We start from the raw sequence: 19,514 nt of genomic DNA, 5'->3' as shown, positions 1-19,514 counted from the left end.
ATCCCAGCCCCACTGCCTACCAGTCAGGTGACTTGGGGCAAGTTACCTAATCCCTCCGAATCTTTGAGCCCTCATCTGTGAAATGGAAATAACAATATCTGCTTCTTAAGGCAGTTGTGAGGAATAAACGAGGCAGCAGATGGAAATCCGCTAGCCCAGAGTCATTGCCACCATCCTGGCTCCATTCAGTGGGAGAAGTGGGAGAGGCTGAGATATCATATTCTTTGAGGGTCCTTGAGAAAGGGGGGTGCTCCCCCATCATGTCCCGGCCCACAGACTATGGCCAAGGTATATGTTTGTTGTTGTTTTATTACAAGCATCAAGAATAACTTTCGGTAGTTTTTTTGTTTTGTTTTTGTTTGTTTTTAATTTTTATTTGGCTACGAGGGATCTTAGTTGTGGTACATGGAATTGTCTATCTTCCTTAGAGCATTTGGGATCTTTAGTTGTGGCATGTGGGATCTAGTTCCCTGACCAGGGATCAAACCCAGGCAGCTGCATTGGGAGTGTGGAGCCTTAGCCACTGGACCCCCAGGGAAGTCTCTGCAGTGTTCATTTTCTTCTATTAATCAACAATTTTATTTACAAAGTAGTTCGTATGTTAAACAATGCTGCTGCTGCTGCTGCTGCTTAGTCGCTCAGTCATGCCCAACTCTTTGCAACCTCATGGACTGTAGCCCACCAGGCTCCTCTGTTCATGGAATTCTCCAGGCAAGAATACTGGAGTGGGTTGCCATTTCCTTCTCCAGGAGATCTTCCTGACCCAGAGATCGAATCCGGGTCTCCTGCATTGCAAGCAGATTCTTTACCCTCTGAGCCACTGGGAAAGCCCCATGTTAAATAATATGTGCACCCAAATTAAGAATATAAACCCTTCTTAATGAGATGCACGGGCAGTTGGCTAAAGAAAAATAATTTAAAGGTGGAAAGGTAACTGAGAGTCAAGCTCCACTGAGAACACTACAGGCTCTTTGCCTTCACAGGGTCCAGGTAAGGAGGAGGGACGGGGCAGAAGCTGCAGACACCCACCTGCAGGGCCTGAGTGGAGAAAACCTGGTCACCCCTTGGCACAGGCCAAATGGAAAGGCGAGGACATGAGGCAGACACCCCTGAGATGCCAGGCCAGGGAGCTCACACTGACTCTTGTGTGTGGGTATGTGTGTGTGAGTGTGCGTAGTACTCAAGGTGTAAGTCCAACAGTCCCAGAGGGGCCACATTCCCAAGCATTCCTCCCACTCGCCAGGCTCCCTGCTAACTTTTCTGCTCTGACCCTTTGGATCTCTCTGGGCTGCTTGCTTCTCTCTTTTGGATGAAAGGTGTGTTCCCAGGAGAGCCTTCCAACAGGGTCACCTCCTCCATGACTGTTCTTGAGTGTTCCCTGTGTGCAGCCTCCCTTGTGCCCTCTGACCCCAGTGGGGAGCCCTATTGCACACTCCTTGGTCAGCAAGTGAGCAGCAGCAGCAGAGCTCCCCCACACAGACGTCAGCCTAGAGCCACAGGTCCCCTATCCCCACCCCTGTATATGGAGAAGCAGAGGTGGACCAGCCAGGAGAAGCAACCCTAACCCTCCCCCACCCCGCCCCGCCCATCTTTAGGGGCAAGATGACATTTATACTTGTCATAGTTCAAATTTCTTTAAACAAGAAAACACAAGAAAATCAAAATATGGGGGCAGGGGAAAAAAAAGAAAAAAAAAAAAAGAAAATCAAAATATGACATTCATCTGGGGTGACAGAGTAAAGAAATGCTGAATCCCGAGCTGAGAAGCAAAATAAAAATAATCATCAATAGCAAACCAGCTCTGCCTTTAACCCCTTCCCGTCAGCACTTTTCACCATGTGTGCCTGAGTGCTAAGTCAACTCCGTGCAACCCTATGGACTGCAGCCTGCCAGGTTCCTCTGTCCATGGGATTCTCCAGGCAAGAATACTGGAGTGGGTTGTCCTTTCCTCCTCCAGGGGATCTTCCCGACCCAGGGATTGAACCCGTGTCTCTTACATCTACCTACATTGGCAGGCAGGTTCTTTACTACTAGCACCACCCGGGAAGCTCCACTTTTCACCATACGCTGCTGATATTCTTGAATCAAGAATGTGGCTCCCGTGACTTTTAAGTCCTTCTATGAAAGTCCCTTTGCCAAAACCTAATTCCTGGTTGAGTCTGGGTCCAGGCAGCTCCTGTGAGAAACGATGCGATTTCCACATAGTCTGAACTTGCGGTTTCCCTCTGGTCACCAGCTGAGCTGGACCCAAATCTCTGTATCCTGAACTCCCCTCTTGCCAGGACCTGCCCTTGCCAGTGTCCTCCCGGGGGCTGGGTCTGCAGTCATGGCTTCCAGCTGGGGAAAGAACCCCGTCTCCTCCTCAAGAAAAAAACACTAGACAGGATAAGGCAAACTATAGATAAGACACCACAAGGGTTCCTTTAGCCTGGAGGCATCTGAGAAACCTCAGTCTTTGAGGCCTACCTGCCCCTGGCCTTACTCCTGCCCTACACTCCTTTCTGGAAAATGTCCCAGTTCTTATTTATGTGCACCCGAAGTCCATGGCCAGGGAGGGGCAGCCAGGATGTGAGGCCCTGGAGGTTGTTGCTTGATTAGGTGGGACTGTCCCCACTGGGACACCTCTGTATGCCCGAGGCATCCTCAGCCCAGGGACAGAGGGGGACTCTAAAGCTGAGGAAATGGGGAGGTGAGGATTTTGGGACCTGCGGCAGCAGGGACTTCCCCTAGAACCGCAGAGGGAAATACCACAGAGTGGAAACAAGTAACAAGGGGAGGGGGAGGAGAAAGAGAAGAAAGGAGAGAGAAGGAGGGAGCTAGGCAGGGTGACAGGGAGTTGAAGGAAGCACCTTATAAGACCTGGGACACAGGCCTGTGAGGACCCTGTCCTGGGGCTCCAGAGAACAAGTGGTTTGTAGACGCCTCACCTTCATATTAAAGACCCAGTCAGTACAGAAGAGGAGCTTTACCCAGTCAGCAAAGACCCAAGAAAGCTTCTGTAGGTACTTAACGTACCTGAACTGTACATTTAAAAATGGCCCAATGAGGGCTTCCCTGGTAGCTCAGTGGTAAAGAATCTGCCTGCCAATGTAGGAGACATGGGTTTGATCCCTGGTGCGTGGACGATCCCACATGCTGCGGGCAACTAAGACTATACGCCACAACTCTTAAGCCTGTGCTCTAGAGCCTGGGAGCCACAACTACCGAGCCCATGTGCTGCAGCTACTGAAGCCTGCGCGCCCTAGAGCCCACGCTCTGCAGCAAGAGAAGCTGTCTCTGCAATGAAAAGCCCATGCGCTGCAACTAGAGAGCAGCCCCCGCTCACAACAACTAGAGAAAAACCAGTGCAGCAACAAAGATCCAGCACAGCCAAAAATAAATAATAAAAAAATTTCAGTGGCCAAATGGTACATTTTATGATATGTGTAAGTATGTTGCACAAAAGTTGAAGTAAAAGTTTTATGCTATGTTATACCAAAAAAATGAAAGGAAAGGGCACAGTTTCTTTGGAAAAGTGCCTGGTGATTCCTCAAAAGGGTAAACACAGAATTACCATTTGTTGTTCAGTTGCCCAGTCGTGTTTGACTCTTTGCAACCCCATGGATTGCAGCACACCAGGCTTCCCTGCCCTTCACTAGCTCCTGGAGTCTGCTTAGACTTATGTCCATTGAGCCATCCAACTATCTCATCCTCTGTCACCCCCTTATCCTCTTGCCCACAATCTTTCCCAGCATCAGGGCCTTTTCTAATGAGTTGACTCTTTGCATCAGGTGGCCAAAGTATTGGAGCTTCAGCTTCAGTCCTTCCAATGAATATTCAGGGTTGATGTCCTTTACCATATGACCTAGCAATTCCATTCCCTGGTATATGCCCAAGAGAAATGAAGGCATTCACTCACATGAAAACTTGTATACAAATAGCAGCATTATCCATGTTCATAGCAGCATTATCCATCATAACCAAAAAGTGGAAACATAATATGATCTATTCATATAATGGAATATTATTTGGCCATAAAGTAATGAAGTACTGACTCATGCTACAGCATGGATGTCCCTCAGAAATGCTACTCTGAGGGAAAGAAGCCAACCACAAAAGACCACTCATTGCATGAATCTATTTATGTGAAATTCCCGGGATCTAGGTACATTTGTCGTGACAGAAAGGTTTAGTGGTTATGTAGAATTGGGAAGGGGTTGGAGGGAAATAGAAAGTATAGTTAACACAATTTGGAGTTTCTTTGTGGGGTGATGAAAATGTTCTAGAATTAGATAGTAGTCATGGTTATGCAACTTTATGAATATATTAAAACCCATTAAATTGTACATGTTAAAAGCATGAACTTCATGGTATATGAATTATATCTTATTTAAAGAATAAGATTTTAAAAAACTTTAAAAAAGTAGTCTCCTGGGGAAAGTATAGCCATGACTCCAGAATCCTCGCTGGCAATTCCTTTCCTTTCTGTGACAGGAACCCAGCAGGTTGGGGTCTGCAGAACTGAGAAGCTCCTGTCTCAGGCATCACAGATTCAGGGTGCTCCCAGCAGGGAGGGGAGGCATGGAAGGACGATGGGAGAGAGGACCTCGGGGTGTGAGGAGGGAGAAGAGGGCACAGACTCCCCAGCTCAGTGCCCGTCCTCTCCCATCCCCACACTCCCTGGCTCTGGGGCCCCAGTCACATTGCCCATTCCAAGAACCACCTGGTTGTGGGAGAAGCCCCCATGGGAGAAGGCAGGGAGGTCAGGGACACAGGCAGGAGCCTGGGACAGGCAAGCCAGGGGGTTGACCTCACAGGACCCAGCATCCTGGCCTTCCCGGAAGTAGATGGAGTCAGCAGAATCCATGGAGGGCTCCTGGTCAAAGAAGTTGTAGGGTCGCAAGAAGAAGCCCACACCGTTCCCCACCGTCACCGTGTTGGGAATGTCCTCTGCATGTGGGATGTGCAGGAAACCGGCTGTCACCCAGGCCACCAAGTCCTAGTGGGGGAAGAAGGAGGATCATGAGGCCTGGTGCTGCTAAGGACACTTTTGCCTCCCACAGTGGCCTCATACAGAAGGACTGAGCTCATCAGCCAGGAAAAATGTGAAATCATAACACTTTCTTCCTTAGTGAGTCCTACAGATGCCTGGAGGATTCTGACTTGGAAGAGAGTGAGGAGGCTCATGCTTGCTCCCTCTGCCTCCTCCCTCACCCTCACAGGCCCCCTCTCGACTCACTTGCCCAGCAATGGTCTCATTGTTGATGAAGTCACTGAAGTCCTGGGTGGGGCTCCAGGGGTCATTCAAATTATAGATGCTGGTGCTGCTGGGCTCCCCCTCCTTCCGCTGGGTCACGGCCAGCTGGTACCTGCAGGGGGTTTGGATTAGACCCACAAGATCATCGACCCATCCTGCTGCCTGAAGCTGCACTGAGGAGAGGACACAAAGGGGAAAGGAGCACAGAGGTCTTAGGGTGTCCAGCCTCTTTATCATCCTCTGTCCACTTCCCACTCTCTCTCTCACAAAGTTCCTGCATGTGTTCAATATTATGTATTTCAAACATCTACTAGCCCATCGTTCAGACTTCAGGTGGGACTGTGGCTCACGCCTCCATGCACATGGGACTCTGGGCCTGCATGCATAGGCACAGACATGGCCTGATTCCCATCTTAGGTCAATTTCAGTATCTCATGTACCTGGATTTTAGGGAGGACTCCCTCAGAGATGTGCTCCTTTCTTCCTCTTTTCTTCCCTCCTTCAACCTTTTTTTTTTGGTATTGAAGTATAGTCAATTAACAATGTTGTGATAGTCTCAGGTGGACAGCAAAGGGACTCGGTCACACATATTCATGTATCCATTCTCCCCCAAACTCTGGTCCCATTCAGGTTGCCACATAACATTGAGCAAACTTCTTTGTGCTACACAGTGGGATCTCGTTGGTTATCCATTTTATTTTTTTTATTTTTGGCTGCATGGGGTCTTTGCTGCTGTGAGCCCAGGCTTTTTCTAGTTGCAGGGAGCGGGGACTAGTCTTCGTTGTGCAGCACGGGCTCTAGGCATGAGGGCTTCAGTAGTGGCGGCTCAGAGGTCTAGAGTGCTGGCTCAGTAGTTGTGATGAATGGGCTCAGTTGCCCTGCAGCATGTGGGAATCTTAGCTCCCTGACCAGGGATCGAGCCTATGTCCCCTGCATTGGCAGGTGGATTCTTAGCCACTGGACCGCCAAGGAAGCCCAATTTTAAGTATAGCTGCATGTATATGTCGATCCCAAACTCCCCAACTATCCCTTCCCCTCACCCTTCCTTCCTGGCAACTATAAGTTTGTTCTCTAAATCTGTGAGTCTGTTTCTATTTTGTAAAGAAGTTCATTTGTATAATTTTTTTTTAAAGATTCGAATATAAGGGATGTCATACGATATTTCTCCTTCTCTGTCCGACTTACTTCACTCAGTATGACAATCTCTAGGTTCATTCATGTTGCTGCAAATGTCCTCCACCCTACCAATGCCCCTACCCCTGTTTCATTGAGAGATAAATGACCACTGGTGGTTAAATTTCATACATTTTATGTTAGGGTGTTCTTCCAAGGTACTTAAAGAAATCTGATTCAACTAGGTTGAGCATACTCCTTAAATTATTATTTTATGTGGCTGGGTTTCAACTGACCTTCTCCTTCTGAGGAGCTGAAGCCATTACTTCTTTTAATGGCTGAGTAATATTTCATTATGTATATGTACCATATGTTCTTTATCCATTCCTCTGTTGATGGACATTTAGGCTGTTTCCATGTCTTAACTGTAAACAGTACTGTAAAGAGTGCTGCAATGAACACTGGATACTTTTAGGACACATGTATACATGAACACATGTATACTTTTCGATCACATTTTCTCTGGGTATATGTCCAGGAGTGGGATTGCAGGACCATATGGTAGTTCTATTTTTTAGTGTTTAAGGAATGTCCGTACTACGTTCTCCATAGTGGCTGTGCCAATTTACATTCCCACAAGTAGTATAGGGGGTGTTCTCTTCTCACCACACCCTCTCCAGCATTTGTTTACAGACTTTTTAATAACTATTTTGACTCAATCTTTTTTTATATGTTTTTTTTTAATGTGGACCATTTTTTAAAAGTCTACTGAGTTTGTTATAATCTTGCTTCTGTTTCATGTTTTGGCTTTTTGGCCACGAGAAATATGGGATCTTAGCTCCCTGACCAGGGATCAAACCCACAACCCCTGCACTGGAAGGTGAAGTCTTAACCCCTGGACTGCCAGGGAAGTCTCTCCTCTCCAACCTTGATTATGAGCATTTTAAACATACAGAAAACTTGAAAGAGTATAGTGAATACCCACATACCCACCTCATAGATTCTACTGATGCCTTAAACGTTTTTTCCATTTAATTCAGTATCTATCTTTCCATTCATCCATTCACCCAGTAGGCTTCAATTTGAGCAGCCTAAGATTGTGGCTGTATGAATGCATGTGTGTGAGAATGTGCGGTTGTGAGTGTGTACACACTCCCATAGGAGGTGGGGAACCTGGGTTCCCAGCAACACGTAGCCTTTTGTACCATCCACCTCCCCCAATGCCTCCCTTACATCCCATCACTCACCTTGCCCAGCTGAAGGCTCTCTCCATGGAGCTGTTCTGGGGCAGCGGCCCCCCAGCAAAGCTGACGGTCTGGATGCGGTAGCCCCGAGGGTGCCCCCACTTGTTGCTCTGGTTGCTGGCCAGGTACAGGTAGCGAGGGGACGGCCCTCCCAGGGGGAAGGCAGCCTGCTCCTCGGTCTCCAGCTGCTTCCGGGTCACCTGCAGCCTCTGTATCTGGTGCTTGGGGCTCCAGGGTACCACCATGGGGACAAAAGCCATGTCTTCAGCCCAGACCCAATTCTCCAGTCCTGCGGGAGTGGAGTGGGGAGAAGGGAGGAGCAAGAGCTAGTCAGGCAGCCACACTGCCCCCTCTGCAGTCTGCCTGCTCCTGGCTTCAGAGTAGGAGCCAAAGACAAGGCCAGACTGAGCGTGCCCCTTGCTTCCTTCCCCTCTCCCCAGAATGTCCTTGATCCAGAGATTTGGAGAAGGTTTTCCTTCTGGACATCATCTCTGGTAATAACCCCAGATGCCCTACGACTGAGTTTCCATTGACCTTCTCCTTCTGAGGAGCTGAAGGTAGGGTAGTTTACCTGAGGTTGGAGCAGTCTAGCAGGCGATGTGCAGAGTCAGGTTCTTTCTGACCTGAGGAAAAGGTCTGCATATCATATCTGAAGCTCCATCATTAGAACTGCCTTCTCATGAACATAATCACAGCAGTAGCTCAATTTACTGAACTTGCAGGAGTTCTACACAGGCAGTGTGCTGAGGGCTTTACATGGATTGATGCTTTACTTACACAACAACCCATTTTATGGATGGGACAACGGAGGCTTAGATGTGCCCCGGTTTGTCACCAAGGGCACGTGGTTAGTTTCATGGGAATGCCGGAGACCTAGGTCTCAGTCTGGTCCTACACTGACTATACATGAGTACCCAGAGGAAACCAACATCAAGTGGCTCCACCACCCATGGCCAGCAGACATGCAGGCCAGCGGGAGGAAAGTCAGCCCCCAGGCCCAACACCGCTGGAGCTCAGTGGTGTTTTCTATTGTTTTGGGTTTGGCACAGAATTAGGCACAGTATGTTGCCTACATATTTGTTTTAAACGAATTTACTGGAGTCCAGCTAGGTTCCACATTAGGAGTCAACTTAAGTGATCTGAGACCAAAGAACAGTAAACCAAAACATGCCGGAAGCTCCCTCCATACCTTCAAAAGATTAGAGAGAGCAGAGACTGATTAAGCAAAGCCTCAGTTTCCTCTTGTGAATTACTGCTCTTAGTCCACACTCCACATTGTTTGCTTATGTGTGTGTTAGTTGCTCAGTCATTTCTGACTGTTTGTGAGTCCATGGACTGTAGGTCTCCAAGCTCCTCTGTCTATGAAATTTTCCAGGCAAGAATACTGGAATGGGTAAGCATTCCCTTCTCTAGGGGATCTTCCCAACCCAGAGATCGAACCAGAGTCTCCTGCCTTGCAGGCAGATTCTGTACCATCTGAGCCACCGGTGAAGCCTTTCTACTTATAGATGATAACTACAGGCCAAGAGTTCTCTTTTCTGGTACAGCCGTACAAGCAAACTCATATGGATAATACTAACAATAATAGCTAATACTTTTCCATGCGTATCAGGCACCATTACATGTGCTTTAAGGTTTGCCATAGAGACTTCTCAAGTGGTCCAGTGGCTAAGACTCAAGCTCCCAATGCAGGGGGCCCAGGTTTGATCCCTGGTCAGGGAACTAGATACACATGAATCAACTAAGAACTCACATGCAACCTGGTGCTGCCAAATAGATAAGTAAATACATAAATATTTTTCAGCCTGGATGGCAGGAAGCTTGAGGGAGAATGGATACAAGTATATGTATGGCTGAGTCCCTTTGCTATCTACCTGAAACTATCACAACACTATTAATCAGTTATTCTCCAATAAAAAGTTTGTTTGTTTGTTTGTTTTTAAAAAGGATTTCCCTGTCCAATCGGGGGACATGGGTTCAATTCCTAGTCTGGGAAAATTCCACATGCCTTGGGGAAACTAAGCCCGTGCACCTCAACTACTGTGTCTGCACTCTAGAGTCTGTGCTCTGCAACAAGAGAAACCACCACAGTGAGAAGCCTAGGCACTGCAGCTAGAGAAACCCCACACACAGCAACAGACACAGCATAGCCACAAATAGACAAGTACATACATTTTTTAAAAAAGAGTTGTCCTAGTTTGGATGTAGAGATAAAGAGAGACATGTGTGTCAGAATACATACATATATTTTCTAGTTAAGTCCAATAAGTGACCCTGAAAGCAATGACATCCCAGGAATAATGAGCACATCTGCTCCCCAGATCTTGATTTCTAAATACTATTCTCCAATAAAAGAAACCAGAGATTCTTGGAGAAGTGGTTGAATCAAGGGTTAGAAGAGGGAAAATACGAGATGGAATAGAAACATATTGTGGTGCCAGAGAGTAAAGAAGTGCTCAAAAAAGGAGGGAGTCATGTCAGCAGGACACAGAAACCAACCTGAAGGCCCTCCCAATGACCAAAGCTGGAACAATTTAGGGAAAAAAATAAACGGTAGTAGGGGGTTCTAACCCTTAGAGTAAAATATCCGTGAGTTCATATAGTTATGAATAAATAATTATATATAGAAATAAAATGGAGGGACAACACTTTCTTATGGAAAATTCCAATGAATAAATGTATAAAGAAAAAGAGAAAAATGTAAATGACACAGTAATAATCACTGTTGCAGGAAAAATCCACCAATAGTTGCTAATATTCGTAGGCAAGAGTTTGAGAAGAAAGAGCTTGAGAAGAAAAGAAATAGTACATTTGCACAGCATCAAAAATTTACCCCAAATATTTGTTAACTGCAAGTGGAAAAACAGTAACTTTTGCAATGAGGTAGCTGGAAAATACCACCTTAACCAACTGCTTGAGTCCCCCATCACTGGTGATAAGACATAAGGACATGATGTATCCCATGATACGATGCTCTGAGAAGGGTGTAATGTCATTCCTGTGGTTTTCTTACCCAAGAAACTCCATGAAAACAAAAACACAAGCTCAATCTAATCATGAGACAGTATCAGAGAAAACCCAATGAAAGACATTCTACAAAATGATTGACTAGTATCTTCTAAAGTGTCAGTTCCTGGGACTTCACTGTGGTCCAGTGGTTAAGCCTTACAATGCAGGGGATGTGGGTTTGATTTCTGGTTGGGGGAATCAAAAATCCCATCTAAGATCTCATGTGCTGTGGGGCAAGGAAGCCTACGCACCACAACTACGGAGCCCTCATGTCCTAGAGTGCCTGGCACAACAAGAGAGCCTGTGGGCTGCAAAAAAGATCCTGCTTGATGCAGTGATGATCCCACGTACTGCAACTAAGACTGGACGCAGCCAAACAGATAAATAATAGGAACTGCTGCAGATTGAAGAAGACGATAAAGAGATAGGACATCTAAGCGCAATGTGGGATGCTGGTTTAGATCCTGAAACAGAGAAAGGAAATCAGTGGAAGAACTGATAACATTTTCATCAGGTCTGCCATTTATAATATCGTAATCATGTTAATTTCCTGGGTTTGACTGTCCTGTGTTTATGTAAGATGTTAACATTAAGGGGAGTCAATGAAGGATGTATGGCAACTCTTTATAATGTCTGCAATTTTTCTGTAAGTCTAAAGACATGGAACAGACTGGTTCCAAATAGGAAAAGGAGTATGTCAAGGTTGTATGTTGTCACCCTACTTATTTAACTTATATGCAGAGTACATCATGAGAAATGCTGGGCTGGAAGAAGCACAAGCTGGAATCAAGATTGCCGGGAGAAATATCAATAACCTCAGATATACAGATGACACCACCCTTATGGCAGAACGTGAAGAGGAACTAAAAAGCCTCTTGATGAAAGTGAAAGAGGAGAGTGAAAAAGTTGGCTTTAAGCTCACATTCAGAAAACGAAGATCATGGCATCTGGTCCCATCACCTCATGGGAAATAGATGGGGAAACAGTGGAAACAGTGTCAGACTTCATTTTTTTAGACTCCAAAATCCTGCAGATGGTGATTGCAGCCATGAAATTAAAAGACGCTTACTCCTTGGAAGGAAAGTTATGACCAACCTAGATAGCATATTCAAAAGCAGAGACATTACTTTGCCAACAAAGGTCTGTCTAGTCAAGGCTATGGTTTTTCCAGTAGTCATGTATGGATGTGAGAGTTGGACTGTGAAGAAAGCTGAGTGCCAAAGAATTGATGGTTTTGAACTGTGGTGTTGGAGAAGACTCTTGAGAGTCCCTTGGACTGCAAGGAGATCCAACCAGTCCATTCTAAAGGAAATCAGTCCTGGGTGTTCTTTGGAAGGAATGATGCTAAAGCTGGAACTCCAAAAAAAAATAAAGCTGGAACTCCAATACTTTGGCCACCTCATGCGAAGAGTTGACTCATTGGAAAAGACTCTGATGCTGGGAGGGATTGGGGGCAGGAGGAGAAGGGGACGACAGAGGATGAGATGGCTGGATGGCATCACCGACTTGATGGACCTGAGTTTGAGTGAACTCCGGGAGTTGGTGATGGACAGGGAGGCCCGGTGTGCTGAGATTCATGGGGTCGCAAAGAGTCGGACATGACTGAACAACTGAACTGAACTGAAAGTTATTTCAGGGACTTCCCTGGTGGTCCAGTGGTTAAGAATTCATCTTCCACTGCATAGGATGCAGGTTTGAGCCCTGGTCAAGGAGCTAAAACTTGACATGCCCTGGGACATCTAAGCCCAAGGGCCACAACTAGCTGAGCCCTCACGTTCTAGAGCCTGCTCTCCACAACAAGAGAAGCTCGTGAGCCGCAACTAGAGAAAGCCCAGCCCTGTTGACGAAGAGACCATGCTCTGCAATGAAGGCCCAGCTCAGCCAAAACCAAAAAAGTTATTTCAAAAGAAAAAATGTTTTCAAATAGTTACTAATCCTGACAACAATCTTATGAGAAATGCACCGTTAAACCATTTTACACTTGAGTAAACTGAGATACAAAGACGATAAGTATAAAGATCTTTCTCTCAGGGTGTGGAGAAAAGGGAACCTTCTTAAGTTGTTAGTAGGAATGTAAATTGGTGCAGCCACCAAGGAGAACAGTATGGAGGTTCCTCAGAAAAGTAAAGATAGAGTTGCCATGTGATCCAGAAATTCCACTTCTGGGCCTGGGAGAAAACTGTAATTCAAAAAAATACATGCACCCCAAAGTTCATAGCCACAGTATTTATGATAGCCAAGACCTAGAAGCAACCTAAGGGCAACAACTGATGATTAGATTAAGAAGATGTGAGATATACATATACACAGTAGAAGTGGCTAGTGACTACCATATTGAACAGAATAAAAGAATAGAAAAAAGCATTTCCCAACAAATGCTGGAGAGGGAACCCTCCTACACTAAAACCTAAAAATAGAGTTACTATATGATCCAGCAATCCCACTCCTGGGCATATATTCAGACAAAACTATAATTTGAAAAGATACATGTACCCCTATGTTCATAGCAGCAGTATTTACAATAGTCAACACATGGAAACAACCTAACTGTCCAGTGACAGGTGAATGGATAAAGATAATGTAATACATATACACCATGGAATATTACTGAGCCATAAAAAAGAACAAATGAGGGTCAGTTGAACTGAGGTGGATGAACCTATAGCCTGTTATACAGAGTGAAGTAAACCAGAATGAGAAAACCAAATATTGTATATTAACACATATATATCAAATCTAGAAAAATGGTAGTGGTGAACATATTTGCAGGGCAGGAATGGAGAGATAAACGTAGAGAACTGACTTGTGGACACAACGAGGGAAGGAGAGGGTGGGACGAATTCAGAGTGTAGCACTGAAATACTTTGTGTAAAATAACTAATGGGAAGCTCCTGTATAATGCAGGGAGCTCAGCCAGGTGCTCTGTGATGACCTAGAGGGGTGGGATGGGAAAGAGTGGGAGGGAGACTCATGAGGGAGGGGATACATACATGTATACACACACACGCGCTTATGGCTGATTCACATTGTCGAACGGCAGAAACTAACACAACGTTGTTAAGAAATTATCTTCCAATTAAAAAATTTCATAAATAATAAAATGCAGCACAAATTGACATATCTATGAAACAGAAACAGATTTACAGCTATAGAAACAGATTTGTGGTTGCTGTCGGGGAGGGATGATTGGGAGTTTGAGGTTAGCAGACATAAACTACTATATATAGAATGGATAAACAACAAAGACCTACTGCATAGCACAGAGAACTGTATTCAATATCCTGAGATAAACCATAATGGAAAATAATATGAAATATATATATATATATGTGTGTGTGTATGTATAACTGAATCACTTTGCTGCATAGCAGAAATTAACACAACATAGTAAATCAACTAAACTTCAATTAAAAAAAAAAAAAAACGGTTGCTCTCACATTTTCCAGGAGCTCTTCATGTGGTCCCTACTCCTCCATTATAACCTAAGCCTCCTGAGAGCAGAGATGTGGTTTCTTTTGTTAAACTGTTTTAGTGCAGTGCTTGGCACAAATGTGCATTCAGTAAATATTTGTTGTTTGCATGAGTGTAATATGTTGTTATGTGAGAAATTAGAACTGAGAAAATATATGTACATTATGATCGAAAAATTTCAGTAAAAATCTATACGAGTATATCTTACCATGGGTCTTCCCAGGTGGCTCAGTAGTAAAGAACCCACCTGCCAATGCAGTAGACGTGGGTTCCATCCCTGGGTTGGGAAGACCCCCTGGAGAAGGAAATGCAATCCACTCCAGTACTCTTGCCTCCTCCCATGGACAGAGGAGCCTGGTGGGCTACTGTCCATGGGGTTGCAGAGTTGGTCATGACTGAGCAACTAAACCACCACTGTGTAGTATCTCCTACGTAGCACACACCATGATATAGTCTAGAACTGCAGGTGCACAGTTTGAAAAAGGAAAGAATTATTTTTTTAAGCATGAGGGAATAACTATCTAAGGTTGAAAATCTCTGAGGAGTTTGATGACTTTCATATTTATTCATATTTACATCTTTAATGTTTCAAAGAGATTTTTATTCTCTTTGGCCTCCCAACAAGCAGGATATTAGCACCCTGACCAGGGATGGAACCCTGCCTCCTGCAGTGGAAATGTGGAGTCTTAACCACTGGACAACCAAGGAACTGGCACAATGAAAACTTTTAAATCTAGGCTTAAGACTTCAGACTCTGGTATTGGAATCGTTGCCTCTGCCAGCATGTCTTACCTCCCACATCCAGATCCACCTTGTAGTGGGCACTGTGGGTGTGGACAGTGCCCAGTGTGTTCTCCCGGACCTGGTTTCCATATCTTCGGGCAGCACCAAAGAGAAACACTGAGCTGATGTAGCCTGTGGCATGGAATTTGACTTCTATGGCCCCATTGGGGTGGAAGACCATATCCCACACATAGTCATAATTAAGCATCGTGGACACAGACCTGAAGACCAGCACTGTCTCCACAACACCCCCAAAATAGTGGGAATGAAAATCTGAGTGGTGTCGCCTTAGGGGCAGGCCATTGTTCTCCTCAAACACACAAAAGGCGTCTTGTAGTGTCTTGGGGGCTTGGGACTCCAGAAGGAAGTGCCAATCCACGTAGGTAGCCAGATAGGGACAGTCCACCCCACGGCTCAGGGGCGTGGAAAAGTACCCCAAACCAAAGTTGGCATCTGCATACCGGCCTCTCAAGGCAAAAGGAGAATTTCCACCATAGATGGCCAAGGCCTCCTGGACACTGACTTCATACGCAATTCTCTCCCCCTGGAAGCGGATGTCAAAGATCCTAGGACCACTGAAACCTCCGAGGCCAAAGGAGAAAGTCCACAATGAGGAGGACACTCGATTGCCCTGGACCCTGAAGCGGGGCCCCTGAGGATGGAACTGCAGAGGGGGAGCCAGACCTGGGGGCACCTGGGACTTCAGGGACCAGGACCCACCTGTGCCATTGTCTGGGATCACCACCACATTCACCTGGCCAGCCTCAAACTGCTCCTCCAGTTGGGCCAGACTCTCATAGTAGCGGCCTTGAAAGAACACCTTCTGGATGGTCCACTGGGCAGGGTCCAGAGCCTTGTGGTCTACCAGCAGCTCCAACCCCACAGGGTGCAGGAAGAACCCAGCCCCAGAAATGTTGTAGTAGAGGCCAAACCACGTGGCCCTGTCCCCTGACTGCACTCCACGAGGAGCTGAGTTCATGGTCACCAGTTTCTGTCCTCCTTGTTTGTAGGAGCAGCAGTGGTGCAGGACACCAGCAGCCTGGGGCAGCTCTCTGTTGAAGATCATCTGGTCTATGTCCAGGTACTCTCGGAGAAGCACGGGGCGTCGGTGATACGGCAGGGGGCCCCCATGACGCTCCACTGTCACATCCCGCATGTAGGAGGGCTGGGGCAGCGGCCCCACCATCAGCTCAGTCACATTGGGCTGGGGTTGTTTGCCAAAGAAGACAATGGCCAGTGCCTCCCGGGCAGGTGGGGGGCTCCCCCTGTCCAGGTGGGCCAGGGCTGCAGCCTTGGGGGGCAGCTGAAGTTCTACCGAGAAGACACAGTTGTCTGAGGGTCGGGCCTGGGCTGCATCCACCAGGTCTGGCCCCAGCTGCTGAGTCAGGAAGCTCATCACAGCTGTCAGCTCTTCTCGGCTCAGGTCTGCAAACAGCTGGCTCTGGTCAGGGTGTGTCCAGGGCTGGTCACTAGGGGATCCGGAGGGGCAGCGGGGAGGCAGGCTGGGATGACATTGCTTCCCAACTCCCTCCTCACTCCCAGCACCACCTTCCTCCCTACCCATCGCCAGAAGAGTCCACAAGGACAGAAAAATGAAGATGAACATCTCTAAAACTCCTGGTTGTCCTCAGCCTCTTCAATTGGAATGCAGAATGCAAGATAGACAGACAGTACCTGGGTGCTCAATGCCTCTTTCAGTCTCTGGAGGTTCCTGGCTCTCGGTGGTCCTTCTGGGTGGTGGCATGATGGGTAAATTCAAGACAAGCAGCCAAGGAGAGAAGGTTGGCAGGGAGTGGAAGTTGGGGGCAGGCAATGGTCAAACCAGGCTCAGGAGGTGGGACTGAGGTAGAAACCTGGACTTTAAGTGGTCCACGTCAGCCTCTGTCTTCCTGTTCCAAATCAAACACTCAGGTTCAAGGTTGGGGCACAAAGTGGAGGAGGGCTGGGTTTGGGAGACACAGCCGGAGGGAGGAGAGGAAGATGTGACGGGAGCAGAAAGGGACCGTCCTTGGGCTTCTCTCCTCATGCAGATGCAGCTTTTCTCCTGGCTACCTGGCTGCAAGCCAAACACACCTGAGCACAACCCTCCAGCAGGATTCGCTCCTTCCTTCCTCTAGTCTGGGAAGCCCTCATCACTGTATTCTGCTTCCCCATCACCAGAATCCTACAGGCACCCACAGGAGCCTGGAGAATCATCCTGAGAACACAAAGCACCAGGGAGGAGCCGGGGAACTGAGGGGCTGAGCCAGTTCAACATATTGGAGGCCCTGAGCTCCCCGAGTCACTGGAGGGAAACATTTGAGGGGTGGAACCAGTAGCAAACTAGAGGGAGTTGGGAGCTGCAGTAATGTAAGAAAGACTCTCTCCCTGTTCCACGAGCAGGACTGGTGGATCATCACAGGTCAGGGTCCCTGGAACCCTGGCTGTGAACTTGCACCCTGGGCCAAGTTATAAATGCATCCAGCTGTCACGGGCCCTCTCTCCCGACTGAGGTCTTTCTCTCTGTTCTTCAGAACCTAGCTTCTCTCCAGCTCATGGACTCATCTCCATCCACTGTTGACCCAGCAGTGAACCTAGGCTTGAAGCAGGACAGAAAGGAGCAGAAGCTTCTGTGCTGTGTGTGCCCCCTGGATGTGACTCCCTCAGGTCAGAAGCTGAGCAGCATCTGAAATCTATTTCCTGTCCTTCACCTCCCAGCCCTGCCTGGGCTTCCAGCAGGTAGAAGTCACCCCTCCCCATTGCTTCTCATTCCCCGTCTTTGAAGAGAGACAGACAGAGAGAGTGAGTGAGAGATGCAAAAGAGAAATTGACTGAGGTTTAACATTTTTCTTGTATATGTACAGACAAGAGGAGGCAAAGGGATCACCAGAGGCCACACCCATTTTTCTGGATTCAAACACTTGAGAAAATTGAGCCCCCAAGCCCATGTCTCAACTCACTTTAGCTTTCCCTACCCTACCCCTTCCTAAAACACAAGTTAGTTTAAAGAACAGAGTCAAATTTTGTTGGGCCCATTTATTATTTGAATAATAATAAATGAATATTAATACAGTCATATGGTTCAAAATTCAAAATTTTCAAAAGGGTTTATACTACTAAACCTCCCATTGCCTCCCATCTGAGTCCCCACCTCCTGGTTCCTCTCCACAGCAGCAACCAGTGTTACCCATGTCTTCTGAATACACATTTCTAAGATATGAAAAATATGTATTTGTGTGATCCTTCCCTGTAGAACACAAGTAGAGGTGTCCTATACACACTTCTGTGCTTTTTCTTGTTCACTGCATTATGATTCCCTATAAAGAGATATAATTACTTTTACAGCTGCATAGTATTGCTTTTTAAGAGTGTATCAGAATTTATTTAATCAGTCTTCTAGGGACACAAGTTCTACTGCTTCCCATCTCTGGTTATTTGCAGAGACAGCCCAAATCCAGTCTGCCACCACCCAGCTGTCCATAGGAACAGCCTGTGGGGAGGCTCCACCCCCAGAAACCCTGGCTTATTTGCATGCTTACATATGATGGAACAGCACCTGGCCCCATGGTGCGAGTGCCTGGTCTTCCTGTTTTGCCTGCCCCACCTCCCCTGTTGGCTAACCCTGGTACTGAGGGCACTGGTCACACATACACCTGACACAAAATGACCACTCTTCATTAGCACTGCACCCACAAAGCTATCTAAAGTGCTACCTAGAGCTGCTGCTGTCTCCATGACCAGCCTCTGCCAGAGGATGCAAGATCCAAGGCAGATCTATACAAATGGGCAGAAAGAACTGTGAAGAGACCCTCTGCCCTAGGACTGGGGGAAGGGGAAGCTCCCAGACACAGGGAACCAGAAGGGGACTGTCCTCTCAAGCTAGCTGTCCCTTGCATTTTGAGACTTCCACAGGCCTGGAGCCAGGAGAGGAGACCAGAGTTGACAAATGAGAACTGGGGGAAATCTACTCAGAGCAGAAAGGGAAATCCCAGAAAATAAGAACAGGTAAGAAAGGACAGGAGGTCTGGCTCAGTCTCTTGTGGGGTCCCTGGGTCCTGGTATGCACAAGGTTTTGTTTGAGCCCTCCAAATGTCTCTGGCGGGTACGGGGTTTGATTCTAAATGTGATTTCACCCCTCCTACCATCTCATTGGAAGGACTGATGCTGAAGCTGAAACTCCACTATTTAGTCAACTGATGTGAAGAACTGACTCATTGGAAAAGACCCTGATGCTGGGAAAGATTGAAGGCAGGAGGAGAAGGGGACGACAGAGGATGAGATGGTTGGATGGCATCACTGACTCAATGGACATGAGTTTGAGCAGGCTCTGGGAGTTGGTGATGGACAGGGAGGCCTGGCGTGCTGCTGTCCATGGTGTCTCAAGGAGTCGGACATGACTGAGGGACTGAACTGAACTGAACTGAAGAACACAAGGGGTTAAACAAGAAGGAAGAGAGAGAGAGAGAAAAAGGACTAGAATGAGAGGAAAGATGGGCCAAAGAGCTCCTTCCAGCGGGACTCCTGGATTCACCTGGCAGGAGCCCTGCCCGGGGCACCTAGGCGGCCATCCCCATAGAGAGCCCCCATCCTCCCCTCCCAAGTGAGGACTGGGGAGTCTCAAGAAAGATCTGGCATGGCCTAAAATGATTTGAGAAACCCAGAGGCAAAATAAGTAGAAA

The 19,514-nt window shown here is 47.0% G+C and overlaps 1 protein-coding gene across 2 annotated transcripts; it reads right to left on the bottom strand.

The window, feature by feature from the left end:
* Positions 1 to 340: 340 nt before the first annotated feature.
* LOC133232479 (primary amine oxidase, liver isozyme-like) lies at positions 341 to 19,449 on the bottom strand. 2 transcript variants are annotated; one of them, XM_061391901.1, is made up of 4 exons: positions 14,866 to 19,449; positions 7,597 to 7,882; positions 5,219 to 5,348; positions 341 to 4,978 (listed from the first exon to the last, which is right to left on the bottom strand). In XM_061391901.1, the coding sequence occupies exons 1-4, from the start codon at positions 16,460 to 16,462 to the stop codon at positions 4,628 to 4,630; spliced, it is 2,364 nt and encodes a 787-aa protein (XP_061247885.1). In that variant the 5' UTR covers positions 16,463 to 19,449; the 3' UTR covers positions 341 to 4,627. The 2 variants fall into 2 exon arrangements, with proteins under 2 accessions (XP_061247885.1, XP_061247886.1); XM_061391902.1 differs by having other exon boundaries at positions 4,104 to 4,978; positions 15,577 to 19,449.
* Positions 19,450 to 19,514: the final 65 nt, after the last annotated feature.

This window comes from Bos javanicus, chromosome 19, assembly GCF_032452875.1.
Source record: "Bos javanicus breed banteng chromosome 19, ARS-OSU_banteng_1.0, whole genome shotgun sequence".
Taxonomy (NCBI): Eukaryota; Metazoa; Chordata; class Mammalia; order Artiodactyla; family Bovidae; genus Bos; species Bos javanicus.
This window is presented reverse-complemented; position numbering and strand designations above follow the sequence as displayed.